Below are 14,942 nucleotides of genomic sequence, written 5' to 3' on the forward strand. Positions count from 1 at the left end.
AAAAAGTGCAATCTGTGTGTGCATAGCAAAAGTTAAGGATTTTTTTCCTTAAGAAATCTGTAGATCTTATGAGCTAAGTTTACAAATTATCCTATACTGATAAATTAGGTGAAAAAAATTATCCATCATGTTAAGGTTACCTTAATTTTATCTTAGTTAACTTTTTTAATCATTTGGTAAAACTCACAGATTAAGTCAACATTAAATACAACTTAAGAGAAATATTTTATCTATAACCTCTCATATGAAGTCTGACAAAATAGTCAAATGTTTTAAAATAAATGTAACATTGGTAAACCTTTTTTTATTTTACACATACACACACACATAATACTTAATTCTTTGACATTTTTTTTCAATGCAATAGCAGTCTAAAACTTTTTAAAAATCAGGATTTTCTCCCCGCTACCCCTACCACGGAATTAGTAATAAAAAGGAAAAAGGAGGTACTGTCTTCATGAAATTAACTCTTCAGACAGTATGAAAATAGCAGATGTAAAGTATAATTTTCACTCCAAATATTTTACTTTTGAAATCTGTCTATGTGGGGTTTCCCAGGCAAGTAACAAATTAGGATGCAATAACTTTAAAACAAATTAAATTAGGGTAGTGAACAAAAAAATTTGAAATCATGTTTGCCGTTGGAATATACTCCAGTTATGTTAATTATATTTTCTTTAAGCCTCCTACAATTGAAATATTTTAAAATTTCTATTTTAGAGAACTGAATTTAATAATGCTAATAATGCTTTCAGAATAATGCTAATTTAAAAAAGTTAATAATAAGGACACCTCTTTTTAAAAATAATTTTTTAATTCACCTAATTGAACTTTATGAGGCTAATGACACGGTAATTTAGTTTTATTACATTTATAAAATATTCCAGATAGCTTCAAATGCATTTTAACAAGAATTGTTTCTGAATTTATACAATTATCCTTAAAGTGTAGGAGAAAGGAAAAGGCGTCCGGATATATCAGGAAATACTGCTGTGTTGTTGCTGAGCATATGATCTGACTGTGGAGGCATTTGCTAACCATGTTCCCATGGCCATGAGAAGAAGTAAAGATAGAAGCATGATGAAGGTGAGCATTTTGGACAAGAAGGAAGAGGCAATGTTAATAATTACTTTGATTTCAATCTGACGAACCTTTGAGAAATACTAATGTGCTTTACATGAATTAAGTTTTGATTTTTTTTTTTTTTTTAATTCTTGGACACTAATTCTATGGCTTTGCTCATTTGGGGCTGAAATATGCTTAAGTACGCATAATGTCTTGATTATGTAAATGATAATTATTTCAACAATCCTCTGTTTTTTTCATGTGTTCCACACTAAACCTAGTGGAATTATAGTGGAAATCCTCAATAACACTGCGGTTGGAGACAGGGATGAAAACAGAGTTTAAGTTATGAGACTTTTTTTTTTAAAGTATACATAATGATATTCCAGGAATAATCCAAATGGAGGAGATATACCCAAATCTGTTTAATAAAAAAATCAAAAATAAGTGGATTGACTTATTTTTTTCTAAAATGCCATCCCTGTAAAATGTGAGCAATCCTCTTAATATTGTATATGTAACTTGAAACAACACATCTGAATTATTTGTTATATTTTTTCTTTAATAAATAGACTGTATCAATTGGTCCTTTTTGAGTTAGTTTAGAACTTGCCTGAAAAAAATATGAATCATATTCTTTTTGAAATGTAAATAAAAGCACATTTCAGGGGAAAAAAACACAAATTTACTAAATACATTAGTGACATTATAGTTTAATCCAATTAAAAATATCAAAGTAAGCTATTGTTTCTGTGATAACTCCCCCTGCGGTGGGCACAAAAGTGTAAGCTAACAACTTTGGACCTATGGAAACAATTAAGATGTAGCCAAGCTATGCTTTATTTCCATTCTTATTCTGTTTTTTTGCTTTTTGGTTTTTATCAATCTACTAATCTACTCAAGGACCATTTTTAGTTATTCACTGGATGAAGTTATTTATTATTCTTATTATGACATAAATTATATTTCAGTATTTTTATAAACACATATTTCTAGATCTGAGGTTAAATACCAAATTGAAATGCAAGTGTACATGCATCAATTTGCTTTGGTGATCCAAAGAGTATTCCTGTGTTGTACAGAAAAACCACCTATAAATTTGAGAAATCGTAAGCACTTGTAGAGAAGGCCTTGGAGCAAGAGAAGGGCTGCACAAAACTGCAGTGTACAAAATATTGTGCTGAAAAACTTGAAGTTACAAAGATGGAAGTACTCTACCCCAAAGAGGAGTAAAATTAAGGATATTCTGTATTTATAATGTTTGTATCAATTCATGTTTATGCTTGAATTGATTTACTACCCTTCTTTTCTTCTCCCTGTATCCCCAGTGAAGAATGCCTGGAGTATCCAATGACAATATTACCTGATTACCTACTAAAGTAGCAAAACCAAAGAAATAACACCAAGCAATTAAGAAGACACTGCAATTGGCACTTTAGTAGGGTATGAAAGAGAAAGAAGAAGTGACTTAGATCTGATACTCCATGTCATTTCAAGGAATTGGGTGGTTGTGTATCTTTTTTCACTATCAATTTTATATTAATATTTTGTGAGCTAAAAACACAGAAACATGTTTACCAAAGACTTTAAAAGTATTTAAGACCGTGCCTTTTATACTAGCTATAAATAATTGATAAGCATGAGAACTTCTAAAATGAATACAGTAGTTCACGGTATTAAGGAGAAAACATTTAGTTAGTGACTAGATTCTAACTGCATTTTTTCAATCTAGTTTAAATTAAAGAAATACAAATAGACTTTCTATTCTCATAGTACTAAAATAGAGTAGAAAATGTCATGACCCACTCCGATGTATAAACTGGGACATCAGAAATACATATAAAAATAGCTAATTTAAAGATGTATCATAATTTTAAGGTCAACAATGTGTGAAAGGTATCCCAAGCTCCTCTATGAATGGCTGTTGCCTTTAACCTTCCAGAATTGAGGAAAGTGTAACACTTTTCACAATACTCCAATAAATATTTATTAACAATAAAAGCTCACAGAGTTGCAAGAGTACATTAAATGGTTTAGTCCATTTTCCTTGCCTTTACTAGTTGAGGGAATCTCCTATTCCTAGGACTAATGGAAATCTGCGTAACTATCCGGAAACATTTTCCATGTAAATTAGATGATTTCCGAATCAAAATAATTCAACTCAACTACTGTAGTAAATATCAAATGGACAGTATAGCAGGGTTGTAATTATAACTGTGTTTACAAACGAACAGTCCTCATGAAAATCACTGCAGATACAGTGAAACACTGATTAACCTAAATTTTCAAGAGAGCATACTCACTCTGAATTTTCTCAACTCAGCCCAGAAAAGTTTATTGAAAAAATCTTACAAAAATTGTTTTTTTAAAAGTATACTTGTCAGCCTTAAAAAAAAACACTATATGTAATTTAACTGAAAAGTCTTTAAACTGATTTTGTTTAGTATGTATGTTGCTAGATGGGAGAAGTTAGACATTTGAATGAGTGTTAATCTTCCTTAATATAATCACTCTGAGATAATGAAGACATCATAACTTTGTGTAATTCTTCTTTTAGAACTGCAATTAGAATTATTTCATGAGCATAGAGGAAAAGCAGACTCATCATTTTACAGTCTTTTCTTTTCTTATCACATACAGTGTCCAAGATTGATCTTTCCACTTTTTCATGAAACATTTTTAAAAATTAAAGGAACAAAAGACATTTGCACTAGTAATATAAATATTACTATAAAATTTTAAATACACATTTTAAAAATGTTATTTATAAAGGAAATTCAAAACAAAAAATAAAAATATAAGTGACTATGGTTGGAATAACGGTATAGGCACTAAAGTTGTTGATTTTTATTAGAATAACACTGATTTTAAAGTGTGACCTCTTACTATAATTTTTAAAGTATCAGACTTACAGTAATACCGCATCAAAACATGTATTGACATACCAAGCATAGTATATTTGCACAAAACCACTCTGGGCATCATAAAACCTTGGTTCTAACTATGTAAGGGATATGGGTAAGTCACTTGACTGTTTTGGGCTCCAATTTCTTCATATGTAAAGGAGAGGTCTGGATTAAAAAGATTGCAATGTACCTTGTATCGCTCATGTTTTAAGCACCTACTTATTAAATTGATTATTTAAAATTCAATCTTTTAAATCACTGTATTTATTATAATTTATCTCTTCTAAAGAGTATCATATTTTAAAACTGTATTAGTGATTAATATTTTGCTATGTACTACTTCTTCTGCATTATTGTTAAAGTGATCATTACCTTTAAATCAATTTTCATACAAACTTGAAACTTCTTCTAAGAGTCAATCTTTTTTAAGAATCAATCTCATTTGTTTTTGTTGTTTGGGGGTTTTTTTAACAAAGGATTTGAAGAGATTTAAATAAAGCTTCCTACTCTGGCTGGTTTTTACATTACTCAAATGTCTAAAAGTATATATTAAATTAACCTGAGGTGTCTTTTCTCACCTTATTTCATGATTACAGATTCCTAACTGCACACCCACCCCTTTCTTATACCTCATCCCTACATACTTCCTTGCTACACTTATAACAAAAAATTACAGGAAGTTGGTAAATTTCTCAACCTAAGGAAAATAAGCATCTATCTACTACAGAGACCCATGGTAGGCAAAGATTGATTGGAAATTGTATTCCAAGACGTTAACTAGATAAGGTGAAAATGATCCACCCCCATATAAATGGATGAGCACCATTTTATAATGTAAACTTTTAGCTAGCAAACTGAATTACCTGCCCATGGGTATGGTGAAATGCATACAGAAATACAAAAAGATTAAGTTACACAATGGAATTCTCCTATAACTTTTGAACCCTTATCATATTATTGCTAAATTAAGAACTGTGGAAACTGAATCCCAAACTTCTTTTCTGATATGCTATTCAGATTTGAAGGCTGGAAGTCAAGACCCAGGCTACGCTCTGCTTTTCAGCACTCCAATACTAGCAGAATTCTGAAAAGGTAGTTTCACCATTGCCACCCCTGAATAAAAAGGAAAGAGAATAGACGTCAGGTAATATCAACATCAGATGTCACAGGCAGTCATCAGGTTATTCTTTCAGCTGCTTACCAGTGTGACTCCTTTTATGTACCATAAGCACATTGGGCCCAATGCAAACCATGCCACAGACGTCACATTTCAGTTTACCATTCGGAAGCCGGATTCCTCCCTCGCCTTGAAGCTCCTGGACTTTCCTGTTGTCTGCCACCTCGCTGCTCTCAATTAGGGGTTCTTCTAGGCTGCTACCCTCATCATGGCCCCTGATCTCGTCTTCTCGGCTCAGGGGTTTCCTGTCACACTCTTCATCACTCTGCATTTCTAGCTTTACTGAATTTGCTGTAATTGAAAAAGAAGAAGACATTTTAAATGCATGTTATGTGGTGTCACCTACATCGCTGTTCCACCCACTGCCATTCTATTAACATGATTGAGAATGCAGTATTGCGTAGAATACAGTCCATCACCAATGCAATGTTAACACATACTGTACTCTGATGTTAATATTTTAGTGAAGCTATGGCATGAAAGTGGAGATGGCTCAGGAAAGCTCCAGGTAAACAGAATAACACTTGATCGCTGCACCCATTTACTTCCTTAACTCAGTTATATACTTTTAAAGCAAGTCTAAATAATTCTTATATTGGCTTTCGAGTTTGTCACTAAGGCTACTGAGACTCAGGTAGGATTATAGAAGAGACAAGATTAGACACCGCTTAATCCACTGAGCCATACCTCTTCTTAACGTAACAATCATTATATAGGCATATACACTTCACAGTCTGTCTTTCATATCAGAGTACGTGTGTAAACCTGCTTCTGAACTAAGCAAGAGCAATAACAGGATATTACTCTAGCAAATGTCTTAAAACATATGAAGGCACATGGTCAAGGCAAATATCCTAAAATCAGACTAAACTCATACATTCAGGTAAGAGTTGTATAAATGGAGGGCAGAGTACACACACCTCACGTACTCCTGAGGTACTCTGCCTTTTTTTCCTATGAAAAAAGTTCTCCATGGAACCCATTCGTCTGCAAATCAAAGTAATCCAGCTTTCAAATGCGCACACCAAAAAGCAGTGAACGACAGGAATGGCATAGCATGCGTGCACGCACTTGTGACTGTTAAGAAATTTCATGCCTTCTGTTTGCTGTTTTTGGATCATCCCACAGAAAAGTTGGAATTTTGTGAGCACAGCCCTCATTCTGGATTGCTGACAGAGTCTTTTCACAAAGCAGAAGCAAGTTTTAAATGAATACCAGGGTCTTTTTTGTTTTGTTTTGTTTTTTATCCAGTGATCTTGAAAATTTTTAAAGAAATCATATCAAAGTTACGGAGCAAAACAAATTATGTGCTATTACTTGAATAGAGGAAATATTTTCATAAAAAGGAAGTTCTCCGTACTGCAATTGTTTTCTTAGAGAAACCACACATTTTGAGATTTGTCATTAGTACTTATAACAGGGAGTGCTATCAAAAGGGCTGTTCCCCATTCCCTCCTTGGAAAGCCCCCATCAACTAGGGCCGGAGTGGTACAATGAGGAGATCACCGGATTTACTCCTGAGGACATGGTTCTGGTACATACTGGCTTGGACATTTACTAGCAGTGCAATCTTGAACTACTCATTCAACCTCTGACTCTAATATCTTTCATTTGAAAAGTGGAGATGAACTCAGACTCCAGAATAAAGTTTGGACAGAGAGCTGAACTATGAAGAGGGAGGATCCTATAAGCAGACTGCCTGGATTTGAACATTAGCAATGGTGTTTAGTACAACCAACGTCCCCTTCTACCAGTTACTTAAGTTCTCTACGTCCTCTATTGAAATGGGATTCACTTCCTAGGGCTAATGTGAGCATTGAATGAGTAAATATAGAAAATGGGCTCAGCTGTTATTTTTTTTTTCTGGACATACAGTGTTCTTTTGCGTAAGGAGGCTGTGAGGATCAATTAACTTCTAGTATGTAAACTACTCTGAGATCTAAAGGCATAGATGGCCTTTCTGGCCCCATCTCTAATAGAGTATATATACTACTACACTGAGTTTTACCATACTTACAAATCAGAGCTGCTTTGCTGATTTTTGAAAAGCGTAGGGACACTACTTTATCCATCTTACTACTCCCAACAAAATCGAGAAATTGGTGGTGGCATATTGGAGGTATTTCAGACAGCATTCAGTTAGATGTTGTACTTAATGGACTGAGAATTTTCTTTCTTTAAACTTGTTTTATGTTTAAAGAATTCATGAACATAGTAAAGGAAAATAATGAACATAAAGACTAAAAAATAAAAAAATCCTCTTATATCCAAACTTCACGATCCCTCAGTGCCGGTCTCAAATGAAACCACTATCTTCATTTTCTACTTCAGTATTGTGTATGTAGATGTATGTGTGTGTATATGTAGTCTCTCTTTTTGACACGTATTGGACTGTACAATTCACAATTAGTATTAGTATTTTACAATTCACCTGACTTTAATTTCACTTTAATCTTTAATTATCTGTTTAGTAGTTTCCATATTAGTATTTTCCACTGCTCTTTTTAATACCTACACAAATTTCATTTTACAAATGTACTGTACTTTATTCATCCAGGTTCTGTCAATAGAAATTTAACGTTATTTCTTATTTATTTTTATTATACACATTGCATATTATACCACATGGAGCTGTCAATCTGATAATAACTAGTATTTTATTCTAGTTTTTAATCTGCATTTTTTATTAAGAGTGGGTGTGCATCTTTTTAAATGTTTAATTTTTTTTTTGAGAACTATCAAAGTTCTTTGCCCATTTTTCTAGATTGTCAGTCTTTTCTCACTGAAGTTAAATGTTTATATACTAAGTAACTTAGCCCTGTGTTTGATACGTTTTGCAATTATTTTCCTTAATCTTTTTTTTTCAAAGGTATTTTTTTTGGCATGCACGCTAATTGTATATTTTGAATGTTTTAAGTTTACAATATTGCTTCTGGATTCTGCATCTTGCTACAATAGGTTTTTTCATATTCCAAGACATTATCCCATGATATTTTTTTCTGGGAAGGAAAATTTTTCAAATCCAGGTAAAACGCTATTTGGTTACCATATGTAATCCAATATTTCACTCATAATTGTCACATAAAGGAAAAATTCAGAAGAAAACAAATGAAAGGTATGACTTTAATATAGCATTACTTCATATACCAACCTATAAGCAAACTGTCCCATACATTTATTTTAAGATGTACTAAAGATTACAATCTTCACAGCAATGCGATCATTTATATCCCTAGAATAATCAACAACTTATAAGATACATTTAATGAATGTAAAGTCTACCAGCATTCCATTTCAGGAACTGCGGAAATGTATATCTAAAGGAGTAGTTTGTGAGTCAAACTGTGGGCCTCTTAAATTTCCAAATAGCACAGAATTATGGGAATATGACTTGATGTTACATTAAATTATCATATTTTTCCTAGTGAGAATACTGTAATATGGACATCAAAATATAATATCAAACATGGGTTAAAATGTCATTTTAAAAATTATTGGATATTACAGTTATAGTTAGAACTTGAAATAAATATCCACAGAAGACTATATTTGAAATAAATATCCAAAAAGAAGTATATATTTGCTGGAACTAAAATACTATAAGAAAAGATAAACAACAGTAATCTTTTCTCTAATGATATTATACTCTAAGGAACTATATATTTATCAAGTATGAAGGAACACACTACAGCTACACTGACATAGTAAATCAATAAACTGCAAGACATTTTAATAAATACATATCATAGATTAAATTTTGGATATATACGGTGGCCTATGGAAAAACTAAATTTCATCCTAATTAATTTACAACACAACTCACTAAACTTCTGTTGAGATTCTAGGATGAAAAACAAATAGTTAAAAGATACTGTCTTTAAATTTTAACTGTGAAAGAGAAAAAAATTTCTCTACTCAAAGAATATAAAAGAAATTGTCCCACAATTTATCTTCACTATTTAAGATGTTTGTAATTAATGGAGAGCACCTAATATTTTAACTCTTTAATCATTAAATTCAAGTATTTGGTAAACCTAAACATACTGTAAGTTATATTTTATATATTAATAAGAGTTATATTATAATTATTTTTAGCTATAATATATAAAGGTATTATAAATATTATTCATTATATAATAACTAAATACATTAATTATCAAAGCTTTGAAATTAAATTCTCACTCTTCTTTATATGGCATTTCTTTCACAATTTGGTAATAGGAAGACATTTTTATAAATGTCTAATTTCTATAAAGATGAGAACTTGTTAGTGTGAGTGAAATGAAATCTTGTTATTACAAATCTCAACACTAAAAATTATTTTTCAAGCATGTTTCCTTGATATGAAATGAAAAATATAAAATTCAGGCATATATGTGGGAATTTACAAACATTATTATATACTGATAAGCAATAACAGCTTAATAAAAACAATATTCTGTCAGAACAAGTTATTAGCAGTGAAAAGAGGACATGAGATAAGATTTTAATTAATTGATCAATTTGTTCTCTATAGTATATAGATATCTGAATATTTTCAATGAATAAAGATGTTTAAGAAAGGTATGCTATAAAAACATGTAGTTTAATTAATCACCTGCATTTACAAATAATAATACCAATGCTGAGAAGTAAAGAGACTTAGGAGCTAGTATTATAAGTGACTCTCAGGCCAAACAATTTTCAATTTCAAAGTTTCTTCAATAAGCTTATTGCGCTGTTACCCTCAAAGGCTTCATAATTATCATAGTTTCAAGATACATAATACTGAAAGGACAAAGTTATACCAGACTTGTCTTTAATTCACTAATATTAAATAAAGGGATAACAGAACACAAGTATTTACATAGACAAACAGATATAGATCACTGTAAAAAAAAGGGGGGGGTAAAGTCAAATGGGGAAAAATTATGTTGTTTTTTGAAGCTGTTAAAAATATATTTTTTTAATTCAGTCTTTATCATAATGAAAATTTTCTTTACCACTATGCCACTTTGACAATTACAAAGAAACAATTCAAAACCCGAATATATATCATTTAAAAATAAAACAGAATATAAAATGTGCAATGTTGTTACATACACTCACAGACCTCCCACTTGAACTCACCTCAACCAATAAGAAACAAGGACCAAAACTGAATTCTCCTAATAAACACTGGCCAGTTCGACTTTTACAGTATCTGCTGTTGCCTAATACTTTGCTATTATGTGATTTTGAAGATTTAAGACAAAAAGCTGAAGAACATTAACTTAAATAAGAAACCCATATTAACAGGATAGTATATACTCAGAAAAAGGTATTAAAAGAGTTCATGAATAAGATTATAGGAAATATTTTACTAACACATATAATTACATAATAAATTTATTGTCCTGAACAGTGCATAAATGTAAAGAGGCTTTGCCTTAGACTTTGAGCATTAACTGCTTTTTACTCTGTACCTTTACCAAATCATCCACCAATGGAATACAGCACTGATTTTGCAATGTCTGGCAAATGATGTCTGCAAATAATGAAATTCTAAATTTTTAAGGTTTGGGAGGAAAGATCATTTTCTACACGCATGATGAAATATAATCAGTTAATTCTGAGTTATCAAATTGAAGGAATAAATTGCAGCCTCAGACATAGATTATGGTTTTAACAGATAACCTTATCATTTTTAAAGGCCAACTTTTGAAAATTTCCTAATAACCAGATCCTAAAATATCATTATTAAAATATTTTTAATATCTAAATTAAACTTTCTACAACTTAAAACTTTATTATTAGTATGACGTGATTCTACTAATCCACAAACAGATTATTCAAATTTCCTACCCAGGAAAATAATACAAAGATATTATGATTCATTTATTCTATTTAAAAGGATACAATATTCTTATGGATCTTATGGAATATAAATTGTCTTTCTAGATCAATTATTAAATTAGTGATTTATTCCTGTTTAGTTTCCAAAATATATTTTTCACTGTTCAATTTTTAATTTTTAAAGGAAGCAAATACTAAGGAAGTTAAACATTCCTTTCACAGTGCTGAATGAAAGATAGCTACAATATCATTCTTTAGTTACCAAATTGGTGGTGGGGGGGGGAAATCTTTCAGTTATGATGTGTAAGTGTACTTTTATATACTTGGTTTCTGCTGTGTGAGAATTCAAAAGGACACTTAAGGGTCGTTGTTACTTACAAGCGTCCATGGCTCTCAGTCTATGGCAGATACTGAAATTGTGTTATACACACTAATTGAATCAATAGTTCTAATAATCTGTTGAGGTTGCTTCTGAGCTAATATAACTTTCTCTCATTTTATACTTTCAAAACAGAAACACCAAACATGATTAAACCCATGTTAACAGCCCAGCAGCTGTTTAAATAATGTGTTAGAAAAACAGACTGCCTTCAAAACTCTGATGTAAAGCACAATTATTTACTAAGAACATACCAACAGTCTAAACAATTAAACGTAAAATCATCACAACAAAAATTACTTTAAGGCATGTGCAGTTTTTCTTTTTTAATTTCCTCAACAAAATATCACAGATTATAAAACATGTATTTCTTTTAACAGTGAATAAATAAATGGGTAAGTCTCGCAAAACAGCTCCCTCACAACATCGTTACAGTATTTGTTTTATAAATGATTGAACAAGCCCAGACACTGGTGTCACTGAACTGCAGCTGAAGCCCCCGTGGTCAGCATTCGGCATCTGTGCGCCCCATCACTTCACCTCATTTTCTTCTCTTCTCCACTCTCTTCTCTCTCCACTATAGTATGTGTTTTAAAAAACCATTAGAGTAACTAGCTCAAGACAGTGCTGCTTTCTGAAATATTGCTATTATTCTGAGAATAAATTACCTCTCCTTTTGCCACTTAGCTAGTTGTGGAACGTGTGGGAATTTGTTTATTTTGACTCAGTCACCTACCTCATCTGAAATATGGAAAATAACACTTCATGTTCCTAATAGTCTCTTCATATTAAGGATTTAGGACCCAGTTAATAATAATAGAAAAATAGCAATTTACAATTTAAAAAAATAGATATTCTGTCTCATTTGATACTCAAATAGTGAATTGTAGGCAGGGCAGCCATAGACTAAGATAAACAAATGGAGTCATGGGTGTTAAGTGAGTTTCCCAAGGATACAAAGTTAGCAAATGTGAGACTGATATTAACTCAAGATCTTCTGCATCTTAGCCTACCCATTTTTGTCTGATTCTCCAATTAAACAAGTAACTAATATTGATATTATATTTAGGACAAATATTAGTCATGGGAAAATAGATTTGTCATAAGCTATAAAACTATGTCCATGAGTTGAAGAGGATACTAAGAATTCATGTCCACAAAGGTCCAATAAAATAAAGATACTTTAAGTTTCCATAAACTGAAATACTGAATTGATACTTTCTATTAAGTCTGGGATGTGAATGCCCACTCAGAACAACTAGCTGCCTATTAAGGTGAAAATCTGCTTTGGTCTTAAGGCAGAGGCAGGTCAGTGTAGTGTAACTAGTTCCTGAAGAACTTGTCGGTTTTAAAACCATGCAATCCTCTTCCCACCCCCTTTCTATATTCCTTTGTCAAGCTATGACTTATCAGTGGTAGGTAAAGATGGCCATTTGAGGAAAAAGTCAATATTATCAATTTTAATCCCTAAACCAACAGTTTATGGAGGATGGCATTTTAGGACTTCCTTTGTGGTTAAGTTTGAGAGTCTTGTGTCAATTACTGTTATAAAGGTAAATCATACTTATAAGCAGCGTATGTAGCATTCACTTACATTTAAAACGATCTTTACAACAAAATAATTTTTTTTAAAAAAAGCGTCCTCTCTAGCTCCTTGAAAAAAAAGGTAAAACAAAGGAGGGCAAGACATCTGACGCCATGGTCTCCACAATATATGAAACCTTACATACATAACACATCCATCAGCAAACCACGCCAGTGGCACCACTGAAGTCCAAAGATGAAGTTTTTATTTTTTGACTGACAACTTCATGAGAAATGCACAAGGTGGAGAAAATATTCCTAGCTTAAATAGAAATGCCACGGGCAAGCCATAGTCTATCCCTTTTTCCATGCTTTAAATGAATGATTTCATTTGCCAAGTCCTAAAGATTCAGTATCAGCCATGTTTTGCATATCCAACTCCTTTTTGCAACTTCATGGGCAACATAGAACTTCTTTAAGATTTTCCATAGCTTCTTACCTAGAACAATTTCAACAGCTTTCTAACTGGTCCTTTTCTTCAGTCTTTTGCCACATTCCACTCCCCCAATTCATCCTATATTCAGTTTTTTGATTAATCTTCCTAAAGCAAAGCTCATATTACTCTTCTAAACATTTTCAATGGCTTCCCACTATCACGAATTAGATACAAAGGAATTGGTATGGAATCTAAGGATATCCACGGCTCCAGCCCCATCACATCCCTTGGCCATATGTCCCATCAGTCCTTTAGTTATTCATACCTTCTCCAGTCACCTTCCAGTCATTCCTTTTGGAACTCATCCTGTACACCTCTACTTACTTTTTTCTTTTTCTTTTTTTTTTTTTCCTGGCTCTTGTTATTACTTTCTGGAATCCTTCTTCTATTTCCATCAATACTGGCATGCTATCCAAGGCTCACTTATCTGCTACCTTTTTTAAATAAAGTTTTTCCTGAGCTCACAGATACATTACAGTGACTCTATACTCCTTATAGTATAAGGTCTTTACTCCCTATATTATAAGATTCTTGAAAGAAAATGCTGTCTTTATTTACCATTTTAAAACCATCTTACCCTTACATACCCTATGTACCCAATATATGTTTCCTGAACAGTTGTTTCTGATTTACCTATTATACTTCTCTTTTTAAGTTACCGAGACCATGCATAAATTAATCACAGGTGACAAATAAATGTTAACAATACAGAATGAGGTTTTAAACACAAAACATCAACATAACATTAATTGAAGGATTACTATATGGCAAGAAAGACTTTAGGTGCATTGTACGTGTTGCCTGACATAATCATGACAGCCACTCTGTGAGGTACATGACATTCTTCTCAGTTTACAGATGAGAAACTAAAGCTCAAAATGGGTGACACCAGTAACATGTCCAAGTCACACATCTATTCAGAGCCAGAACTGAGACTGGAACCCAGAACTAACTGATGACCAAATTGTTGCTATTCTCCTTATGCCACCAAAAGCAAAGCACTGACTAATTACTAATAAAGAAAAAGAAAAGTATGTTAAAGAAAAAAATACTTTGAATCAATGTGTGCCATCTGACATGTTTTTTACTGCCTGTCTAATACAGGTGTACTAGTTTGCCAGCTTTGAGTAAAGAGAAATTTGTCTGAGAGCCTGTTTTGGATGAAGACCAGCTTACACTGCCAGATTTTCTGAGCATGGATTTTATTTCATATAAGAGCAATCTACTTTGAACGGGTGTTTGGCAACCATCTGCTTAACATAACTGTGGGAGGCTCGTGAAGCAAATTACATTGTGAAATTATCTCTTTAATAAGGGCGTACAAACATTTTAACCAAACTTCTGTTAAGAAGTAAAATCATTACTATAAAATCTAGCCGAGTGGGCATATCCCCCAAGGGACCCACACATTGGATTGCCAGAGGTCACTAAGGACGCTTAAACCAGGTCAGAAGGCAGAGCTGCCGGCATGCTAAAGAGAAAGAGATAAGAAATGGAGCAGGGTTTCTATTACGGGGCAATGGCAACAGAGGGAAGAACCAGAGAAAGCCTTACAAAGCATTTCAGCAGCTTTACTGAGTC

At 32.4% G+C, this 14,942-nt stretch overlaps 1 protein-coding gene across 18 annotated transcripts in view; it reads right to left on the minus strand.

The window, feature by feature from the left end:
• Positions 1-14,942, minus strand: part of IKZF2 (IKAROS family zinc finger 2) — a 148,554-nt gene that overhangs the window by 44,512 nt on the left and 89,100 nt on the right. For 10 of the 18 annotated variants that reach the window (XM_081051516.1, XM_081051528.1, XM_081051520.1 and 7 more), the window contains one exon: positions 5,173-5,439. In XM_081051516.1, coding sequence (XP_080907642.1) covers positions 5,173-5,439 — 267 coding nt within the window. The remainder of the gene's footprint in view (positions 1-5,172; positions 5,440-14,942) is intronic. The other 8 variants (XM_081051517.1, XM_081051525.1, XM_081051532.1 and 5 more) reach the window with 1 other exon arrangement.

The sequence above is a fragment of the Rhinolophus hipposideros genome (assembly GCF_964194185.1).
Source record: "Rhinolophus hipposideros genome assembly, chromosome: 6".
Classification (NCBI taxonomy): Eukaryota; Metazoa; Chordata; class Mammalia; order Chiroptera; family Rhinolophidae; genus Rhinolophus; species Rhinolophus hipposideros.